General features: G+C 53.7%; 1 protein-coding gene across 3 annotated transcripts; it reads right to left on the reverse strand.

Annotated features, from left to right (window-relative positions):
• Positions 1-238: 238 nt before the first annotated feature.
• LOC114031003 (echinoderm microtubule-associated protein-like 2) lies at positions 239-20396 on the reverse strand. 3 transcript variants are annotated; one of them, XM_027845991.1, is made up of 22 exons: positions 20276-20396; positions 16757-16972; positions 14537-14660; positions 13988-14095; positions 11799-11827; positions 11555-11684; positions 10381-10530; positions 9890-9959; positions 9567-9677; positions 9244-9339; positions 8470-8604; positions 7716-7815; positions 6977-7131; positions 5587-5712; positions 4640-4771; positions 3803-3870; positions 3297-3385; positions 3114-3211; positions 1643-1730; positions 1200-1295; positions 728-858; positions 239-607 (listed from the first exon to the last, which is right to left on the reverse strand). In XM_027845991.1, the coding sequence occupies exons 1-22, from the start codon at positions 20394-20396 to the stop codon at positions 482-484; spliced, it is 2499 nt and encodes an 832-aa protein (XP_027701792.1). In that variant the 3' UTR covers positions 239-481. The 3 variants fall into 3 exon arrangements, with proteins under 3 accessions (XP_027701792.1, XP_027701793.1, XP_027701794.1); XM_027845992.1 differs by lacking the exons at positions 13988-14095; positions 14537-14660; positions 16757-16972; positions 20276-20396 and adding an exon at positions 12570-12653 and having other exon boundaries at positions 242-607; XM_027845993.1 differs by lacking the exons at positions 13988-14095; positions 14537-14660; positions 16757-16972; positions 20276-20396 and adding an exon at positions 11918-12036 and having other exon boundaries at positions 242-607.
• Positions 20397-22271: the final 1875 nt, after the last annotated feature.

The raw sequence follows: 22271 nt of genomic DNA on the forward strand, positions 1-22271 counted from the left end.
CAACCCCTCCCCCATGTCTCACACACACACACACACACACACACACACACACACACACAGGCACACATGCTCATACCCACCCCTTTGTGTTGCAACCCTGCACAATATCCCAGAGAAACCCAAACACACTCTTATCTTCTCAGTGTACAGATCTTTATTTCTGGATGATACAAAAGAATGAACTTAAAAAAAAAAACTAAACTAATGTGCCCCTTCTCCCTGAAGCTGTGAGACCTGTCCCCTCCCCCCACCCCTGTCCCCAACCTGGAGAAATATAGAGACCTTTGTCTGCTTGGCTGGCTTTCCCCCATTCACCCACTTATAACTCTCTTTCATATATATATATATATATTATATATATAAATCTCTCTCTACATATAGATTCTCATTTATATATTATATTTCTCTCCTACATAGTCAAAGAATGTCCTAGCCCTCCTCAGGGGCTCTCCTTCCCCAAGGCCCGCGGGACCACAGGGACTCAGACCACCCGCCACTGTAAAACACTGGTGTCCTTGCCGCCAGCTGAAAGAGCAGCCGAATCATCCCACAGGAAGGCCACGTTAGTCACGTGGCTGCTGTGGCCACCGTATTTGTGGCTCGGAGCCTGAGACGGGAGAAGCAGGGGAGGTGAGAAGCGGCGTAGATGCGCTACGTGTCAGCCTCAGTCTTCCCGGCCGTCCCCCTCCCTCCGCCTACCCTCCTCCCTCCAGTCTCCAGCACTCACTCTGGGATGAGAGCAGGGGTAAGCGAACAGGTGCACTTTGCCGAAATCATCCGCTGAAGCCAGCAGCGACCCGTCGTGGGAACGCGCCACAGCGTTGATGTCGGTGCCGTCAACTCCCTCAGACCAGATCCCTTTGGGGAGGGGACCAGCAGAGGGTCACAGCGGTCACAGCGGGAAGGGACCTTGCAGGTCGTCGAGCCCAAAGCAAACGGCTCAGGGGATCTGAGCCCCGGTGTCCTGGCTCCCAACCCAGCCTCCACGAGAGCCCAGGAGGGTCTCTGTCCTTCCTCACTCCACCCCGCCCTCCCCCCACCCCAGACTGAAGGCCAGTTAGGGGCAGGGACTAGCAGAAGAGAAAACCTTCTCGCCCATTCCTCAATCACTCAGACGGTGGGTGTGAAGTGGGGAAGCAGAGATCCCAGGGGGGCCATTCTGCCTCTCCTCCCACCCCAGCCCCTCCCCCCCTTCTCACCAAACACTCCGAATCCCAGGACGCAGGTGGCTGTAGCCCACTCCACATTCCGCACCACGTCGGTGTTAGTGATTTGCTTACAAGTGGCTGGATCCCCTGAAGGCCAGAGGGAAGGATTTAACCTTAGCAAGGGTTATAATGCCCCTGGAAAGCCTCCTTCCTCCACTGGAATGAGGAAGCCAGGGGTTAAGAGCCAGACTGATGAGCCAAGCTAAGCCAAAGAGTACTGGCTTGGAAATAGTGAGACAAGAGAGCCAGGGGCTGCCCACGCTGCCACCACGACCCAGGACTGTTAAAGGGAGAGGCCAGGCTACAGCCGAAGGGTTGCAAATTAACATGCTAATGAGGCTGACAACCAACTGGAAACACGGCTGCTGGAGTCTTGGGTCCTCTTGCCCGACCCCCCCCCCCACTTCCAGAGAAGCCCAGGCTCTGTCACTCACAGTACAAGATCTCATAGTCCCCTGAGTTGGTGACAAAGCAGGAGCTGTCCTCTGCCCAGTCCAGATGTGTTATAAAGCTGGAGTGACCCTGGAAGAGACGAATGAGGGAAGATGGGGGGAGGGAGGTCCGACGATAATGATAATGATAATAATAATAATAGCCAACAGTTAGTTCACAGTTTTTGAAGAGCTCTACATCTCAATCCATCAATAATCATTTCTTCAGTACCTACTGTTTGCCAGGCACCTGGGCTTATAAAGACAAAAGTAACATAATCTCTGCCCTCCAGTGACAAGCCAGCATGGCCAGGTACAGATAGATATCGGACAGATAGAAGTACAGGGCAACTTGGTGGGGAGGGAGGCGTCAGGAATGGCTCCTGAAGGGGCATCTAGAGACCAGACCTGAGTTCAAATCTGGCTTCAGACACATAACATTTATTAACTGTGCAACTCTGGGCGAGTCATTTAACCCCAATTAACTCACCAAGAGAAAAAAAAAAGCGGCTCCTGAAGAAAGGGGTGCTTGACCCGAGCCTGGAAGGAAACTAGGGAGGCTTTGAGGTAGGGGTGAGGAGGGAAGACCTGTTTTATAGCTGATCCTTCCAGCAGGCATATTATTCTGATCCTATAGATGAACATCTCCATGTAGTAGCGGAAACAGCTGAGCTCAGAGCCAGGGAGAACTGGGTTCCAGCACTATCCCTGACACACAGGGCTACGTGACCCCCCGGGGAAGTTACTGAATCTCTCAATAACTAAGAAGCCGAACAAGTGTCCAGGGCAGCTGGGGGCGCCATAGTGCACAGAGCACCTGGCCTGGAGTCAGGAACACTCATCTTCCCGAGTTCAAATCCTGCCTCAGACACTTCCTAGCTGTGTGACCCTGGGCAAGACACTTCACCCTGTTTGCCTCAGTTTCCTCATCTGTAAAATGAGCTGGAGAAGGAAATGGCAAACCACTCCTATATCTCTGCCAAGAAAACCCCAAGTGGAGTCACAGAGAGTTGGACACAACTGAAATTACTAAACAGTAACAAAGGACAGGTGTCTTTCAGGCTGATTTTTCTTACTGGAAGGGATTTTTGTTACCGGGAATAATCCTATGCCCATGCAATCATAGTCCCAGAAAGAAAAAAATGAGGAAACTGAGGCTCAGAGGGGTTCAATGACATGCACAGCTAATCCGTGTCTGAGGCAGGATTTGAATTCAGGTCTTTCTGACTCCCAAGTCCAGTCCTCCAGTCACCATGCCAGGTTGCCTCCTGGGTTAAATGTTAGCAATGGGGATGAGGAAAATGGCTAATAATAATCCTGGAGGGGGGAAAATAGTCAAGATGGGGGACCGTTACCCTAATAGCTGACAACTAGGTAATGTTGCTTAAGTCTTACAATGCCATCCTTGGAAGTCTGGGGGATGATGTAGGAAAGGTCATGGAGATGGGTTTGGGTTGGAGTCTTCTGCACTCACCGAGCATTTCCCCACTCGGCAGACTTTCCGCCCTCCCTCGCTCACGCTGTACACATACACTAGGTTGTCGTGGGAGCCCACCGCCAGGAACGCCCCATCTGTTGAGAACATGAATAGATGGGCCCTTAAGACCTCCCTGGCCCTCCCTAGGCTCCATTCTGCCCAGAACCGGCCCCTCCTTACCTGGGGAAAAGTTGACCACGGAGATCTGCTCGTTACCATCTGTGTGAATGGCCACAAGGTCATGGGTCTCAGTGTCCAGGAGCAGCCACCTGGAAGGGAGGGCCCAAGGCACACTGAGCAGTGCCAGGAAGCCTGGGAGCTTCCCAGGCAGGAAAGCTCCCCCTGACCCCTTCTCAGGGATTGAGGACTCTGAGCCTCAGTTTCCTCAGCTGTAAAAAAGGTTAACAACCACCTACAGACTGGTTATGAGGAAAAGGTATTGGAAACCAGAAGTATCAGAGAAAGGGAAGGTATTTTAATGGCACTCAAGTCCAGAGAGGTTATCGATTTGGTTAATGTAACAGCAATTGAGTATCAGAGCTGTGAGTCAAACACAGGTGCTACCGTAAGGTTTGATGGACTATTTGGGAGTGGAGACCGAAGGCCCCTTGTAAAACAGAAGGCTGTCACCCAATGGTGAATCCATCCTCCCACCTTCCCCCAGGTGACGGCCCTCAGGTCCTTACCTGCCAGTGACTGTACCCACAGCCAGGACAGAACCATTGGGGTGGAAGCCAGCTGAACGGGCAGGATCCTGGCGACCAGGAGAGAAAAGGCAGAGTGGGAGATGCCACCCTCCGGGTCCTTCTAATTCCCCGCCACCTTTCCTTGCCCAGCCGGCTCTTCTCTCTACACTCTGGCTTGGAACCTCTTCCTCCAATGTTCAGAGATCTTCCCTGGCTCCTCATCACCCCCAGGGCCCTGTTTGTGCCTTTCAGGCTAATATTTGGGGCCTTCTTGGTCAGTCTCCAGTATCCCTGTCCAGTTTCATCCCCTTCTAAAAGCCTTATCTCTCCATGCTGGCATCCTCCTCATCCTTCGGGGGCCAGATGGAGTTTCCCTTCTTCTTGACCAGAAAGCCCTCCCTGATCTTCCTATCAACCAATGTTTAGTAAGCCTCTACATGTCCCTGCTCTGTGGGCTCAGGGCCAAGTGAGAAGAACTATAATAGTTTGAAGTAATGTAAAGGATAGGGATGGAGAAAATTTTGGGAGATGGGCCAATCAAAGAGGGCTTCCTGGAAACAAAGGGGACCAGAGCTGGGCGCTGAGGAGTGGGTAGCTGCTAGAAGGAAGAGAAACTCTCCAAGTTCAAAAAATCTGGGAGAGCTTCTTGAAGGAGGTGGGATCACAGAAGGATGGGGGGGCACAGGGCTTGGGCAAGTGAGTCAAAGGGGACTTCCTGAAGTCAGGCACAGGGAGGGAGGGCCTTGCCTTGGGGAGAACCTCAGGAGTAAATCACATTAAGAGTGAGCAAAGGGGATATGGAAGATGGGGTTGGGATGGTATCTTCCTCTGACTCACCTCTATCATCTTGCTCCATATAGGCTGGTGGGAATCTGTACTCCACAAGTGTACCTGCTTGTCCTGGCCACACGTGATGAATTGGCCTTGGCTGGGGTGGGCAGCCAGACCCCACAGCTCCTCAGTGTGGCCCTAGGCAGGGAGTGGGGGATGGAGGGGGAACAGTCACAGAACAGAGAATATCAGAAATGGAAGGGCCATCCTGACTGTTTGGTCCAATGCTCTTATCTTACCAAGAAAGTCATGAGTGAGAGAAGGAAGGTCTACAAAGCACCACAAAGCTCATGACCTCCCTGGTCATGACATTCTATGTCCAAAGTCCTCTGACATTCTATGTCCAAAGGGCCCTCCCAGCTCTGACCTTCACTAAGTTCCCTCACAACTCTAACACTCTGTTCGAAGACCACTTCCAACTCTGACATGCTATGTCCGAAGGTCCCTCTCAGCTCTGATTTCTGGGATCTAATACCCCTTTGAAATCCTTAAGTTTCTGTCCTAGAGACAGCCAGGGAGACTGGGTTTCCATGTTTCAATACCGCCACCTTCTGGCCACTTCCAGTACTGTGAGAACAGAGACTGGAAAGGTCCTCAAAGGCCTCACCGAAGAGAAATTTGCAGCCCAGAAAAGGAAAGTGACTTTCCCTAGCTCACAAAGTAGTAATCCTTAAAGGGAGATTTGACCCCAGGCCTTCTGAATCCAGAGTCAGGGCTCATTCCAAGCAAAGTTACCGGAGGCGCTATTCCTCACAGCGTTGCTCTGAGGCAGGGGATCTAAGGGTGCTCATCCCCTTTGGAAGAGGGGGAAGGTGGGGCCCAGAATTCGAGGTGACCTGCCCCAGTGCCCTAGCTGGGGAGTATCAGAGACTCTCAAAGGGTAATGGGGCTGGGACCCAGGGGAGGCGGGGACGCATGCAGGTTAGACAGGAGGCAGAAGGTAGGGAGCTCACCTGGACCAGGGCAGAGAAGCCTGTGTGGATGGAGCCCCGAAGGATGGAGTTTCGTGTTGTACCCACAAACAGCTCATCTCCCCGGCCTTCTGCCACCGTGCGCACTGGCCCAAGGGCCTCAGGGACCTGGGGAGGCGGCAGGGGAGGGGAGTGGACTGACCAGCAGGGACACACAGGCACACACATGGGGACCAAGGGGGGAATAGGGGCAGCGTTAGGGCTGGGCCTCCCAGACCTCCCGGATCTCCCAAGCCTTCCCTACAGGCCTGGGAGCCAGGAGAGGGAAGGTCCAAGGGAAGGAGTCCAATAAGTGGATCAGGACTGAGAGACATCTTGGAGGACATCTAATCCAACCCTCTCATTGTACGTGTGAGGAAACTGAGGCCCAGAGAGAGAGCAAATGACTTGCCCAAGGTCACAAGGTACCAAGTGGCAGGGCCCAGATTTGAAGCCAGTGACTCTGACTACAAATCCAGTGTTCTTTCCACAGAAAGAACGGGAGGCGCAGCCCAAACAAATAACTGTTTGTTATTATCTACTCTCATTTTCCAAGTGCTTCCACATTTCCAAAGTCACCGTGGTGCTATGCTGTGCAAACATCATGATACCCTTTTTACTGATGAGCAAATTAAGGCTCAGGAGAAGGGTGTATGTGAGGAGTTGTGGAGGAGGCAAAGAAACTGAAGTCACGGATCCTGGACAAGGAGAAGGAGGAAGGGGCAAGGTCTGGGTTTAGACAGCTGTTGGCCGGTAGCAGCTGCAGTGGAGAGCCAGAGAATTAGACAGGAAGGCTGGTCAAGGCAGGAGGTGCTGGGTTCCAGAAGTGGGCGGAGCTAGAAAGGTGTGATGTTAAATACCAAAGGAGGCGGGGCCAGAGCTAGGAAAAGCAGGAGACTGCTCTCGCCCCCCCCCCCGCCCCGACCATTTTAAAAAAATGCAATTAATTTGATATTCAAGTCAAAGATCTAACGATCTTTGATTAAAAGGGACATGGCCTGGAAGGCAGGGCAAAAGAGACCAGGAAAGGCTAGGGATCTGCGAGCTGCAGCTAACATTTCTGTCTAGGGAGAGAAGGAAGGTCTACAAAGCACCACAAAGCTCATGACCTCCCCGGGCTGTGGTCCAGAATCTCGGCAAGACACATGAGTCCTTTCTTTGTCTTCAGGGGACTTCAGAGCTGGAAAGTGAGGCCCCGAGAGGTTTGTCCAAGATCAGCCAGGCAGCAAAGGGCTGAGCTGGGATTTGATGCCAGTTCCCATAGCTCCAACTATGAGGCCACCTCTTAAGGCTGGAGGTTAGAAGGCACCGAGCCCAAGGCTCCGAATGGCCAGGGCCTGGGGCTGCAGCAGAGGGCGGGGCCAAACCGAGCTCCCAGCCTCCTGCCCCTTACCTCAGCCTCCTGCAGTTGGCTGTAGTCCCGGCCCCAGAGCACCACACGCCGGTCTCGGCCGCCCCCGGACACCAGCGTCCCGTCCCGCAGGACGCACAGGCCGAAGACACCGCCCTCGTGGGCCCCTGGCACCGCGTGGCTAATTCGAGGCCCTCCTGCAAGGGAGGCAGAAGGCAATTGCTGGTTCTGCTCTCTCCCACGACCCTCCACCATTCTCCATTCTTCTCCCCCTGGCTGGGGTCTCCACCTCCTGCTAATCCCTCTTCCCCTCCAGAAAACGCCCCCTGACCTCCCAGCACCTCATTGGCAGCTTCTTACAAAATCATAGCTGAGAGGAACTTCTTTTTTTTTTTAGACAATTGGGGTTAAGTGACTTGCTCGGGGTCACACAGCTAGTAAGTGTCTGAGGCCAGATTTGAACTCAGTTCCTCCTCACTCCATGGCTGGTGCTCTATCCACTGGGCCACCTAGTCGCTCCTGAGAGGAACTTCTGAAACCAGAGTCCCCATCCTCCCCTCCATCGTGTAGACAGAGAAACTGAGGTCAAGAGAGGTGAAGAGATACCCCAGGACACACAATAAGTCAATGGGAATAGAATGCAAATGTTCTACATGCACAATTCATATCTTTTCCACTCACTCTGCCTCAGTTTCCTTTTGTGTCATTTGCCTGAAGCTAAATGGGTAGGCTTCCTTGCTGAGGGAGAGAAGGGGGGGACCTCAAGAAGAGTGTCTCTGACCTTTTCCCCAGATATAGATGTTTCCACTGGAATCTCCAGTGACCACGTCGCCACCCTCTGTGAAGGCCACACTCAGCACATACTTGGGCTTCTCATGTTTCTGGGGGAAAGGAGTGGGATAGTCCAGGAGCAAGAAGAAACTTCATAGGAATGGCCCTCTGCCTCACTACACACTCCTAAGCCACCTGTCTAGAAGTTGGGTTTACCTCCTATCTCCATTTCCCCCCTCCCTCTTTCTTCTCAGTCTCCCTTCTCTACTTAGCAATATCCTTGTGGCCATTTCTGATTGGTGCCTCAATGGCTCTCTGGGCCTCTGCTGGTCTGTGCCTTGTAGTTTCTTCCAATTATCTTCCTCTGTTTACTGATGAATACTATGGAGAGACACTGAGACCCCAAAGCCCTTCCCCGAGCCTTCCCCTTTTTCCATCTGTCTCTGTCTCTTTAGCATTCAGGTCTCCGGTTTCTGCTTCCCATCTTCCCATTTCAGGCTCTTTTTCTGTCTCTGCCTCTGAATCCATCTGTGTGTCTGTAACTTTCTCTGAGTATCACATCCCCTTTCCACTTTTTGTTTCCCTTCCATTCCCGTTTAAGGATCTGCCTGCTGTCATGTCTGTTTGTTTCACCATCTCTCCTTGTGGCTAAGTGTCCTTCTGGCTGTATCCTGGTCTCTGCTTCTTCCTGTCTGGGCACTTCTCTTTCCTTTCATGCCTCCTAAAATCCCAGAACTGGAAGGGGCCTTAGAGGCCACCCTCACCTCAAAGATCCCTTGTCTCTTGCTCAGGCTTCCCCCTTCGAGGTTCCAGAAATAGATGTGGGACTTCCCACAAGTAATGATCAAGTTGGGTTCAGTGGGATGGAAGGTGGCTACCAGGACAGCCTCGTTGGAACACTGTGGGGAGGAAAGTGAACAAGACAGATCCACATGTAGGTCAGAAAGTGGGAGCCACAAATGAGACCACTGAGTGCCACCTGCTCAGAAACTGAGACCCAGAGAGGTTAAGTGTCTTTCCTGAAGATCACAGGTCAAGCCATGGTCTGGAAGAAAAAGTCCCAGACTGGGGGCTGGTTATGTGGCTTGGGGCAAGTGGCTTCTCCTCTCTAGGCCTCGGTTTCCCCACCTGAAAAAGTGAACAGGTTGGACCAGTGGTCTCTAAGAATTCTTCCATCTCTAACAATGTGAGCTGGGGTGGGGTTCTTTTTTTTTTTTAGTCCGCTAGAAGGAGCCCCTAGGTGAGTGTTGTGGGGAGAGAGCAATTCTATGATGTCTCCACTGACAAAGAAAGACCCGTGGTCTGGGAGGGAAGAAGTCTGGATTCGAGTTTCACTGATTTGCTGTGTGAGCTATGGCTAGTCCTTTCTTTTCTCTGAGGCTTGAGAGGCAGGAAGGGATGCTGTACTCCAAGGTCCCTCCTCACCCTGCCAGTCTGTGCTCCTAGGGGCCTGGGAGTGATCAGGGAGCACTTGAAGTTGTGAACTCTTCCAATGAATGAGGAAAAAGAATCTCTGGTGTGGGGGAGGGTCTCCTCACCTTGACTTCAGTCACTTTTTGCTCCTTGGCCCAGTGCCACACAGACAGCACATGGTCATTGGATTCATCCACAGCACACAGTAGGTTCCCTCCATTCTGGGTGGGAGAGGAATCGGTCAGCAGAGGCTGCCTCTTCTAAATCAGCATTCCTGACATAGTTAGACTCAGGGGCATTCAACAAAGAGCACAGCAGAAATCATGGGCAGAAGACCGGGGCCAGGCCCCAAGGGAAACATCAAAGAAGGCAGGAGGGGGTGGAAGGGGGGATTCCACGGCAGGCCTATGGAAGGACAAAGGGCTCATTGGAAAGAAATGGAACTTACAGACTTGGAGAAGCCCACACAACAGACGGCTCGGTCAAAAGCACCCAGACCTAGCACGTGCAGAGTAGAGAGGGAGACTGAGTCCCAGACCCTCACGTGGGGAGGCAGTGACTATACAGAAAGACAAGGAGAGAGAAGTGTACTCGAAGTCTTAGTCCAGGCCAGTCCCCTCTTCTTCCACCCACACTTGGGATACAGGATACAGCCTCCCCCAGACTCCAGTCTCTCTTTAAGACACCGCCAGGGACTCTGTGTCCTCCAGCTTCTAACAGCCCTCCTATATCTGGGACCCTACTGCCCAGGAATCTCCAGGCCCTTTTTACCTTGCCCTCTTTGGTGGTCCCAGCCACTTGTCCTGTGGCAATAGTGACCATGTCAGGGTGAACTGCCAGGCTAGGAAAGGGAGGGAAGGAAGACCCAGGTCACAGGGCTCTCCTGATCTGTGGACCTTTAAATTCCACCTCCCTCTCCCTCCCTACTTCCACCTGCCAAAGGGTGGAGCTGAACCTTTCTGAGAGCTTGGAGAGCCCCAGCCTTCTTCCCATTTTATAGAAGAAGGGAAACTGAGGCTCAGAAAAGGGAAAAGATTCTTCACTTGTCCAGGATTACCCAGGGAGTGAGAGGCAGAGCCAGGATTCTTTTAGGTCTCCCAGGCTGCATTCCCGGCCCCGTCCCCCTCATCGGGGCGGGTCTTCCATCCTAGTGACGTCACCACGTCCGGGTAGGCAGAGCAGGGTGGAGAGGAGGGGGAGTGAATGCGCCTCTGGGGGCGGGGTCTCCTGGGACAATGAGGATTCCAAGGGCCCATTCTCACCACTTGATGTCGTCTGTGTGGCCCAGGTAGTGGCGTTGCCTTTGTTCCTCTACGCTGTAAAGGACACCCACGGACGCTACGAAGTACACGATTTCTCCCGTGGGCAGCAGGTAGAGGTTGGCCCGGCAGTCCCGACCCCGGTAACCGTAGCTGGGCCCACTGAGTCAAGGACTCTTTCCTCTAATGTCACATCCAAGAAGGCCCAGGTGGAACTAGCCTCCTCCAGAAGCCTTCTCACATTGCCTCAAGATACAAGGCTCTCTGTGGACCCCCTCTCCTCACCCCCGAGTCCAAAGCTTCCTAGGTTATCCAAGGCCTAGCTGAAACTCACCTCTGCCTGGGAAGTCATGCGGAACTGTCCAAACCCTCACGCCCTCTGCATGTCTAAATCTTTCCCAGTCTCTCTCAGAAAACCCAGCTCAAAGCCATCTCTAAAAAATCTTCCTGGACTTTCCGAGCCTATATATGATTTCTTGCCTACTCTCCCATCACCACCCCATCTTCACACCCTTCAAGGCTCAGGTCCATTCTGCCTCCTTCCAGAAGCCCTCCCAGACAGTCCTCAGGACTCTCTTCTGATACTCATTACCCCTCCCTGTGCTTCAGGACTCCAGTCAATGCTACCAATCTCAAGTACCCACATAATGTTAAAGCTCTAAGATCCTTGGACCCCATGTGGGCCAACCTTCTTTGAGTTCCAGCAAGCGGAGGCGGGAGCATTGAGATCTAAGCCTAGACCTCCTGACTCTCCAGCCTTTCTTCTTGGGAGACTTCAGTGTAGTGCAGTCGTTATCAGACTCAGAACCAGAAAACCTGGGTTTGAATCTTTCCAATGACTCATATTAGCTGTATCACACTGGGCAAGGCACATGATTAGAGATAGAGGCAAGGAGGTGCAGTGGAAAGGGTCTGGACTTGAAATCTCGGGAGAACTGACTTAGAATTTGCCCTTGTCACTTAATGGCTGTGTAATTGTGGTTAAGTCACTCAAGTTCCATTAACTCATCTATAAAGCAGGAATACCACTACCTTAGCACATCTGTCACAGGATTGTTGTGAGGCCTGGATGAAATCTTGTATGTTAAGGTGGGGATTGGGAAGCCAATCTACCCTTACTTAGCTAACCCTTTCTGCCCTCTGTAAGCCCTCCTAATGGAGCCTATGGAAAGGATACACCCAGTCCAACTTGAATCGTCTGGTAGGTAGCTCTGGGTGGGCATCCAGACTGTAAGTGGGTGCCAAGGAGTCGGGGATCAGCATGGACACTGGACGACCCCGAAGAAACATCTTCACAGATCCCTCCTCTGCAGGAGCAGCCAGTTCTAGTCAAGGGGCTGAGGCCCGGGTCTCTTTCTTCCCAGCTTGACATCCTCCCCTGCCCCAGTCTCCACCTCCCACCTCCCCAAATTCCCACTCACCCAGGCTGAAGATAACTTCTTTGGTCTTGCTGTTGGGGAGGGAAAAGGAGTCATTAGAGGATGAGATGGGGGAGGGCCCAAGCTTCCCTCCTGAGGTCTTCCTGTGGTCGGTATCCCACCTTCACATCTCCCAAAAGGTTAATGGGGTGTTGCAGTCATAGATCCTCAGAATACTAGACTCATCAGAGCCTTAGATGTTCTTAATCTTGTATTAAAAGAGTATCTTGAAGGCTTGGAATATGGAATGGCAGGGCTGAAAAAGACCTTAAAAGCCACCTGAGAGCCTTCTACCTGCTAGGGACAGGTGAGGAGAATGTGACCACGGTGTGTCAGCTGGCTAGTAGGGCCTTCAGTGCAAGCTCTCATTTTACATCAGGGGAAATTGAGGCTGAGCAGGAGGGAGGGCAAATGAACTCATTAGGAGGCACAGTGTGGTACTGAAGCTCCTCCTCTTCCAAGTTTAGTGGAGAGTTTGTTTTGAAAGGGGGCGTGGTGCGCAAGAGCGGAAAATTCTAGGGAACGGGGGGCCAGGGAATTGTAGCGGCCACGGTACCCCTCCCCTCCCCACCGGACACAACAGCTCCGGACCCTCAGCCTAGAGCTCCAGAGGGATTAGGGGGAGAGGCGCGTTCCCCTTCCACCGTCTGTACGTGCAAGGAAGAGTTACTAAGGCCGGGGAAGGGCATCCGGAGGAAAGGAGAGCCTGAGGGAGCCGTCTAGAAACAAGGGACACTGGATGACCTCAGCTACTGGGGAGGGGAAGGGTCTCACCCAGGTCCGAAGCTGCTCATGGCGGCGATGGTGGTGGTGGCTGCAGGGGTAAGTGTGGCGGCAGAGGGAGCAGCTTTGGGAGAGGGAGGCGGGGGGGGGGGGAAGGCGGAGCCAGGAACCGGAGCGGCTGCTTCCTGCCCCTGGAGGTCCGGGCTCCACCCTGCCCTGGCCGCAGCCCTCCCTTGGCCGCCTCAAACACCCCGCCCCTCTCCGGGCTTGCACTCTCAGAGAGGTCTCTCTGAGATTCTTAGGAATCTAAAAATCGGCAGGCTCGTGAGGCTACGAACTTGTATCTGAGGACCAGGGTTCAAATTCCCTTTCGGTTGCCAATTACCTGAGTGACCTTGGGCAAGTTACCTCTCCTTTGTGGGTCTCAGGTTCCTGACCTGAGGACAGCTAGGTAACACAGTGGACAGAGTGCGGGGCCTGGAGTCTGCAAGACTCATCTTCCTGAGCTCAGATCCGGTCTCAGACACTTACTAGCTGTGTGACCTTGGGCAAGTCACTTAACCCTGTTACCCTCAGTTTCCTCATCTGTGGGACAAAACCACTCCGATACTTTTGCTGAGAGAACCCCACAGGGGGGTCGTGAAGAGTCGTTGGCCTGGAAGACCCTCTAAGGTCCCTTCCGGTTATAAATCTACTATCCGATTAAGTGCCTACTACGCGCCAGACATTAGGCGCTTTGCCAGATGTGCTAGGCACTGAGGACACAAAGGTAAAAACTGCCCCAGTCTTCGACGAGTTGTATCGGAGGAAATCCCATATTCACGTATAAGTAATTACAAAGTATATACTTAATAAAACAGCTACAGCGATGACTCCTAGGACACAGTCCTTGCCCTGTCCTCAAAGACCTTTGTATTCTAGATGTGACAGAACAGAGGGGTTTGGAGCCGCTCTTTGGACCCGTGATTTCATTCGCGCTCGAGTCCTCCCCGCGTGGAACCTCCCTCCACTGATGCAGGTGGGCCACTAGTCCTTAATGGATTCTCAGAGCCTTAAGGTCGAGGGACGTTGTGGCTCGCCCAAGGTCACATAGCCAGTAGGTGACCGCCAGGTGAACCTCCAACTCTTTCTTTCTAACTCCGTCCACTACTCCAGGACGTGACATGTACACAGATCTATGATAGAGTATTATAATACAATAATGCAGAATACAGAATAGTGTGATGGGAGAATGGCCTCAAGGGAGATGTGAGGAGCTGCGCAGGGGCGGGGCCTGAGAGGAGAAGACAGTGAAAGGCCGGGATGGCCCAGGGAGAGGCACACCTTCGTCTAGGCTTCCGAGCTTCTACTGAGCCCGCTTCCAGGAGCCGGCCTGGCTTTCTCGCATCGTCCTCCCCAACCTCCCGGCTCCCTCTCTGCCCCGCCTCCTCGGCCTTGGCCCCGCCCCCAGCCGAGGCCCCGCCTCCTACCCGTCCTTCTTGGCGCTGCAGTTGCTGCTGGAGGAGGTAGTGCGGCTGCGCTCATCGCGGCGGACAGAGGAGAGGCGTTCCGGGGATGGGCAGCGCCGCCCGCTGTGGCTGGGCACGGGGAGAGAGAGGGGCTGGCTACGGGGGCCTCGCCTCCTCCCCCTCTCCTTCCCTCCTCCCTCGCTCCCCGTGTCCTCGCCTCCTGCCCTTTTCTTCTTCTCTTTCCCCTTGCCCCTCCCCTCCCAGCTTTCTCCCGTGCACTTCTCCCTCCTCTCTTTCCTCCTCCTCCTGCTCTCGCTCCTGCCCCTCCCCCTCCTTGTTCGTCTCCCCTCCCCCCCAGGTTCCCCGATCTGGAACCAGAAGACCACCTAGCCCAACCCCTAATTTTAGAGATGAGGGCACCAAGGTCTCGGAAAGTTAAGTGACCTGAACAAAGTCATCCAGATACTAAGTGCCAAGGCTGGGATTTCTGTAATTCCCCCTCTTTTTGCGTCTCCCTCTGCGCACACTCTCGGAACCTTAGAGTCGGCACGTTCTAGCCTCCATGCTTACCTTCTCCCCGAGGTCGCTTCCTTCTTGGGAGAGGAGGGGGAGGTGGCGTAGCCTCCAGGGCGTCGAGGGGTCGTCACGCCATTTACCAAGGGTCGGGAGGGGAAGCCCTTCAGGAGCTGGCACACTGGAGAGAGAGGAAAAGAAGGTCGTTGGGCCAGAGAATGTCTTGAGAGCTGTCTCACAGGGGCCAACCCTTTCGTTTTATAGATGAGGAGCCAGAAACCCTAGAACCCAACGGCTTGTCCGAATTGATTGACCTATTATTAGGTGGTAGAGCAGAGCTCTGACTCCAAGTTTTCTCATTCCAAACCCCGCTTCTTCCTTTCTGCTGTGTCTAGACGTCTCCCCAGTTAAGCCTGGCCCACCCCATTGACCCTACTTCGACCGCAGTAGCACTGCCCCCGTCCCCAGTCCTATTCTATCCTGCTTTTGATTTTGGTCCTAACATTTCAAGACGCTTTAAGAGTTAGATCTTAAGAGTGTAAGATCTTTGCGTAATTCTAAGAGACAAACTCTAAATGAGGAGAGAAATCAGCTGTAATGAGAATTTGGAGTTCAGGAAACGTGGACTCAGACGCTTAACGAGCCAAGTTATACCCAAGCAACCTCGTCACTTCCCTGAGCCTCAGTTTCCCCTTCTGTGAGACGAAACAATAATACTTGCACTCCCTAGCTAACCTAGGTTTTGTTTAGGGAAATGCTTTGAATTGAAATTATTAATAAGATTCGGTGGCTAAAAATGAATCTGAGGTATTCAAAAAACATTTGTATGAACCAATGCACATTTCATGAGTAGAATCAGGGAAACAATGTTCACAGTGACTATAACAATGTAAACAGATGAACAATTTAGAAACCTGAATTCTGTTTGACAGTTGCCAAGCCTTTTAACCAGCTGTGCCCTATACCTGAAATGTTCTCCTTTTTGCCTTCACCTCTTGGAATTCGTGGCTTCCTTCTGGGCATAAACACCACTTATGCCGAAGACCTTTTCTGGTGTGTTTCTCCCCTTCTCCTCTCCCAAAACTGCAAAGGGGGGAGGGGAGTGCCTGTTCTGCTAAGGTTACTGTGTATTTACTTTGTACGTATATTGGAAATACCTATATATGCACATGCCTTCTTGATAGAATGTAAACTTCTCAAGGGCAGGGGCTGTTTCCCATCTATCTTGGTGTTCTTAGCGAGTGCCTGGCATGGAGTGCTGACTGATTAACTTAAATTAAAATGCTGATTGATTGATTTTAATGACCAAGCTTGGTCCCAGAGAAGAATTGAGAAAGTATACCTCCCTCCCTTCCTTACAGAGATGGAGAGACCATAGCAGCGTAGTGTATGGGGGGGGGGGGGGAATGCTGGACTTGGCATCAGGAAGGCCTGAATTCAAATCCCATCTTAAACACTTCCTGGCTGTGTGACCCTGGCCAAATCCCTTAACCTCTCCGATCCGTCACCTGCAAAATGACACCTACCTCCCAGGGTCATTGTAAGGACCAGGTAGCAATCAGGTATGTTCAGTGTTTTATAAGGAAAGACTCCTTTATAAATGTGAACTATTTTGATATGATATTGCATATACCAGGGCCTCAGAATCAGGAAGACCTGGGATCAAGTCCTGACTTGACAAGCAGAGGCTTTGTGACCCTGGCCAAGTTACTTAACCTCTCAGTCTCCCAGCCTTAGTGCTCGGCATATGTTAGGTGCCTAATAAATGCTTATTGACTGACTTACCGACAACTTAAATCATAAATTGCAGAGCAGATGCTGTTCTGCATTTTTGAGGGGGTTTCCTCAACGGCAAACCTAAAAGGGGGAGGGGGGAACGAATATACTCTCAGACTGGGTTCATGAATTGACTTTGCCGAACTTTCTTTTAAAATCCTGTCGACGAGGAACAGCTGAATTGAGGGGGGGTGGGGTGTTTTCAGAAATGAAGACGATGTGAGGCTTAGCACGCTGCTTGGCACGTAACGGGCGCTCACTAATGCTCATTGACTTGACCTGGCATGTCAAGACAGAAGGGATCGCTAGAAGTGAATGCCTGTTAACGACGCTGTGCCTAAGATCCCGAAAGTAAAAGGTTCCTCCGGTTTCTCCGAGTCTCTCGGGTGCTCGGTGTCTAAGGTTCTAAGGCGCCGAGTTCCCACGCTGCGGTGCCCGGGCAGCCCAACAGGGGAGGATTCGGGTGTTCGGCGGCCTCCGCCCCCGGCCCCGCCCCGGTACCTGTGGCTGCGGGGCCCAAGCGCAGCGGGGCTCGCCCTTTGGGGGCACCGTGGGCGCGGCTCGCCGTCCCTTGCTCCTCGCACACGCGGAGCCGGCGCAGGGCGTCCGCCAGCGCCGCCTTCAGCACGGCCAGCTCGTCCTCCTGCAGCTGCAGCCGCTGCTCCAACGCCGACACGCGGTCGTCCACCTCCATGCCGCTCCCGGACAGGCTGTCATCTAACAGACGGAAGGCAAGCTGGAGAAGGGGGCACCCCGGGCCGAACGGGCGAGCAGTCTCCCCGCCAGGCCCGCGTCGCCTCCTACACGGGGCGGGGGCGCTTCACGGAACCGGCCTTAGCTGGAAGGGACCTCGGCATTCACCTGACCCAACCCCATCCCTTTACAGAATAGGAAACGGAGACCCGGACAGTTAAGTGCCAGAGGCTGGATTTGAACCCAGGTCCTCTGACTTCAGACTCTGCAGTCTGACGGAAATGGGATCGGAGAAAGGAGAGGAGAGGAGAGGAGAGGAGAGGAGAGGAAACTCGGGTTTATCTCTCATTCCTCCTCATTCTCATGCCTACAACCTCTGTGTTCCGTTTGGAGGACACTTGGGCAAGTCGGGACCCTCTCGTGGCCTCGGTTTCCCCTTTTGGGAAACGAGAAGCCCGTTTCAAGTAGGTTGTGTCTAAGGGACCTACAATCACCGACGTTCTAAGCTTTAACATCCCTAAAGCCTCCGATTCCATGTTCTACCCCCCTCCCTCCAATACACACATACGCTCCACCCCAGAGCCAGTTTCAAGGACTGGATTGAGATAGCGCAGGGGCGACCCCTGGCGGCAAATGCGGGGAGTGCCGGCAGAGCGGCGCCAACTGGGAATCCTTAAAGCAAGACTCGGGTCATTCCCTTGACAACCCACTCCCCAATTCTCGGAACCACTTTCCCCTCCCCCCAGGCTATATCTTGTTCGCCCTGCCTCATCCTGAACCCCACCCATCTCATCAGCCACACCTCTCAGTCTTTCCCGGAGTGGGAGAGGCTGAGGACCCTCTCCCCTTTTCCCTATCTCCCAGGTACCAGGAGTCCCCTGCTCCCACTTCTCTGAGTTGGTGGGGGTATAAGGGGGGCACCTGCCATCCTGAGATCCGCTAGCTCCTCCCGCTAGGTCCGGGCACCGCAGTGCCTCCGGCCCCGCCCCCTCCCGCTGCCCGCTGCCCAATCCCCTGCCCGAGCTTCCCTGCCACCCCGCCCCCGCGCCCCGCCCTTGGTCCAAAGCCAGCAGCCTGCAGCGGCCGGGACGAGATGGGGGCAGGAGGGCTCCCTTTAGGAGAGGGAGAAGAGGGTCCCTTTAGGTGGGAGGTGGAGAGGAAGAAGGGGGCGGACCCATACAGGGTCCGCCATCCCATTATTTCTAAGCTTCTCAGGTTCCATCTTCCCCAGATTCTGGTTCTACGAGAAGTGGACGGCAGGGCAGGGGCGTGGGGTCTGCATCTACCTCACCTCACCCCACCCCACCAGGAGAAGGGAGCCAGGCACCCCGGCCCTCCAGCTCTGCTCCTTCCAGCCCATTATGTGGCCCGCCCTCCAGCCGTTTCAAGCGCTCACCCTCTTAACCTGTCAGGAGGAGTACCTGGCATGCATGGGTTCTCCCGGCTACTCTGAGGATTCCCCGAGTGCTTGGCAGTGGAGGCGAGGTGTTATGTGGGAAGGAGAAGCCTCCACAACTGGAGATCTTTCCCTCCCCTCCCTTTTCTCCGTTTCTCTTGTTCCCAAAGAGGGCCCCACCCCAGAAATAGTTGCATCTGGAGGCATGGAGAGAGGATGTCGCATGCCACCCGCCGTCCAGTGCCCGGTAAGGGTGGGGGGAAGCATCCTCTCCTCCAGTCTGAGCGCTCTCTTTACAGGAATCTAGCAGCCCCCAACACACAGTTTTCTCCCCAGCACATCTCACTCACCTAGCCCCAGGCATCCCCAGCTAAAGTCCTTTCCCCACCCCCAGCCCTGCTGGCTTTCTTCCCCATCACCTTTATCTGTCTGCCTGCCCCCATCCTGGTTACCCTCATCTTGCCTGATTTCTCTCAGGCCTCCTCTATCTCTGCTCTCACTCTTTCAGTGTTCTCAACCTACCAGGCCTTCTTCACTTCCCTATGGCAGTTTGTCCCTTTCCCTCTCACTTTGCCTTTGTTACCTCAGTTTCCCCTAGGCCTGTATAGCCCCAAATTCCCCATTGCTGGAGTCCTGCGCTCTCCTCCATCCTCCTGCCCTCCCCAGGTTTCTGGACCACTACTCCCAGCACCAACCCCCAGTCTTCAGCCTTCTACCCTCCCTGTGACTGATCTCTCATTTGTGCCTTAGTTGGCTGCCCCAGACCCTCTAGATCCTCTCTGGTTCTCCCCTCAGTCTCCATCCCCCAGGCTTTTGTCTCCCTCAGTCTGCAGCCCTTCAATCCCGAATCACCCCCACCACCCCATCCTACTCCTTTTCTTTCCTCCATCCATTCCCTCATCCCTCCTATCCCCAGTCTTCTATTCCCCATCAATCATCTCTCAGGTTCCTTGGCCACCCCCTCCCCAGTTCTTCATCTCCCCTGCTCTTTCCCTTCTTTTATGTCCCTCAGTCTCCCTTTGGATCCCTCTGTCCCCACCACTCCCCCATGGTCCAGTCTCTTTCCCATAGCTCTCAGTCCCCACCTTCCTTGTTTCCTGAGTGACCCCCATCCCTCCTCTACCACCATGTTCCCTGAGCAGGGAGGGGATGGAGCTAGAGCCTTATCTCCCCCCGTTCTTCATGCCCCTGACCCTCTGCCCCATTCCTCTGACATTTCTCAATTCTACCCTGCTCTTCTTATCACCCATTCTTCTTATTGCCTCAGTTTTCTCAGTCTCGTTTTCCCCAATTACCAACCCCATAGCCTCCTCCAGTCCATCCTCTGCCCTACTCTTCCTAGGTCTCTGGTGTCCCCTTACTCTCCAACCCGTCTATTGCCTCAGTTTCCCCAGTCCCCTGCTCTCGTCCTTCCCATGTCCCCTATCTTTGCCTCCTCCTGTTACCTGCACAGCTTCCTCTCCCTCCGGACTCCCTCAGCTCTCAGCCCTTCCTCCACCCCCACCCCCCAGGGCTTGGACTCCCTATTGTCCTCCCCAGATCTCTCCCTTCTTGGGCTCAGTTTGTCCCCAAGCTCCCACCACCACCACCTTTGTGTCCGGAGAGAGGGGATATAGCAACTACGGCCCTGCCCTTTCCCCATCGTCCTCAGCCCCTCAATCTCCAGTAACCCCCTTTGTTGCCTCAGTTTATCCCCGAGTTCCCCACCACCATTGTGCCTGCCAGCCCGTGGGGAGGAGTGGTAGGGAAGGAAGGGAGGATGAGGCGGAGCTTTGCTCTGTCTTTCATCTCTATCAGCTCCCTCTTGAACACACACCCTCTTTATTGCCTCAGTTTCCCCCCGGGTTCACTTCCCTCTGTCCCGTGAACGGGAGGGTGGCAATGAAGGGGCAAAGAAGGGATGGAGCTGGGACCCCGACCCGGGGACTGACCGTGGCAGAAGCGAAGCAGAGAGGAGGTGTCGTACAGGCCGGGGGGGCAGGCCGGGCCCGGCTCCCGCTCTCGCTCAGACATCGCTGCGATCCCAGCCCGGGCCCGGCCTCCCGTCGCCATGGCAATCAGATTACCCCCCCCCCCTTCCCGGTGCCCTTCTCCACCCCCTCCTCCTGAAACTACGGGCGACGGCCGGCGGAGACCGGATCGGCGCCCCACACTACCTCAGACCCCGGGCTCTCCCCTCCTCAGCCTCCTGATTGGCTGCCCTCCGGCCAATGGGGCTACGGCAGAGCCAAGGATGCTAAGAGCCCGGGGCTGCCCGGATCCCCGGCACCTTCCCCCTCCCCCACCTCGGGGAACCCCGCCCCCGCAGTCCTCACTGCCTGTCATACTCAGCTCCAACCCTAATATCTTAGCCCCGCCCCAGGACACACCCCCACGTTCTAGGCTCCTGCCCCATCCCCACAGCTGCCTCCAGAAGCCTCCTTCCATTCGCCTCTTCTAGCTCCACCTCCTCCCAGACCCCTCAGCCCCGACTCAGAACTCTCCTCCCGGTCCATGCTCCTTGGTCCACAGTAGGATCTTCTTAGCCCTCCTGCTCCCTTGCCACCCCATAGGTCTTCCCCAACATTCCACAGGGAAACTGAGGCTTAGAAAAGCTAAGTGACTTCTAACAAAGCCAGTAATTGTTCAGTTATAACAGGCTGCCTCTCAGAACCTCAGAATCTTCCAATCACAAGACCGTGAGACCTTGGAATTTATCATCCTAGCGCCTCAAAATCTTAGAACCTCAAAACATTAAAGCACAGAACTGCAGAATCTCAAAACTGCAGAAACCCAGAACTCCCAAACTTTGGGATCTCTTGGTTTAAAAATCTCAGACCTTTATTTAGCACCCCTTCCCCTAATTTGCACTCGAACTCATAGTTGCCTTCATAGGTCCTCAGAAGACTTCTCCTGTTCCCAGGTTCTAAAGTACTCTTGTGGGCCCGGACTCCTAAAACTATAACTCACAAGTCTCCAAGGATGAGCTTTTCCTAAAGTCAGAGGTAGACAATTAGTTCATAGCAAAGAAATCTACTTAGAGGAATAGTAAGATACGTGTGATACGCGTTCGCTCTAACGTGTATTTTCCTAAACTGGAATTAGCCAGAACTAATCCTCCCTTGAGTTCGCAGCCTACTCTCTTCTCTGCTGCCAGGGCTTTAGGACCTTGCAACTGTTTCTTGCCCCTAGAGTTACTGCCTCTCTGTGTCTGATCCTGTCTGGAGATTATGTTTCTTTGTTCCTTGCTGAATGAGGTATCTCCCACCACGGGAGTAGCTTGGATACTAACAGAGGCTTCACATACCCACCCAGCCCTACCCCCAAGAGGTGGGGAGACATTCCTTTCCTAGGTGCAGAGTTCTTTCTTGTCTGTTGGTTGCTACTAGGATGAGTGGCTGTTTAACAGTCTTGAGGGGGCGTGGCCAAGCTCCCCCTGATCAACGAATGGGCTTCTCTTCCAAGAATCCTTCCCAATTCACAAAGGGATGAAAGCCTGTATATGAATCTTAGAACCTCAGCATCGTGGAATCTCTCAGAACATTACAATCTCAGAATATGACAATGATGCAGCAGAAAGTGGGCTGACTTGGGAGTCAGAGGACCTGGATTGTTGCTTGTTGAGTCATTTTTCAATTGTCTGACTCTCCATGACCCCATTTGGGGTTTTCTCAACAGAGACACTGGCATGGTTTGCCATTTCCTTCTCCAGCTCATTTTCCAGATGAGGAAACTGAGGCAAACAGGGGGAAGTGACTTGCCCAGGGTCACACAGCTAGTAAGTGTCTGAGACCGGATTTGAACTCAGGTCTTCCTAACTCCAGGCCTGGTGCTCTGTGCACTATGGTGCCACCTAGCTGCTATACCCTGTCATTAAATACCTGTCTGACATTGGGCAACAATAGCCCAACCAAGTTATTCGACCAACAGTTTCCTCATGGGTAAAAC

This window comes from Vombatus ursinus, unplaced genomic scaffold (genome assembly GCF_900497805.2).
Source record: "Vombatus ursinus unplaced genomic scaffold, bare-nosed wombat genome assembly UNPS02015030.1, whole genome shotgun sequence".
NCBI classification, from domain to species: domain Eukaryota; kingdom Metazoa; phylum Chordata; class Mammalia; order Diprotodontia; family Vombatidae; genus Vombatus; species Vombatus ursinus.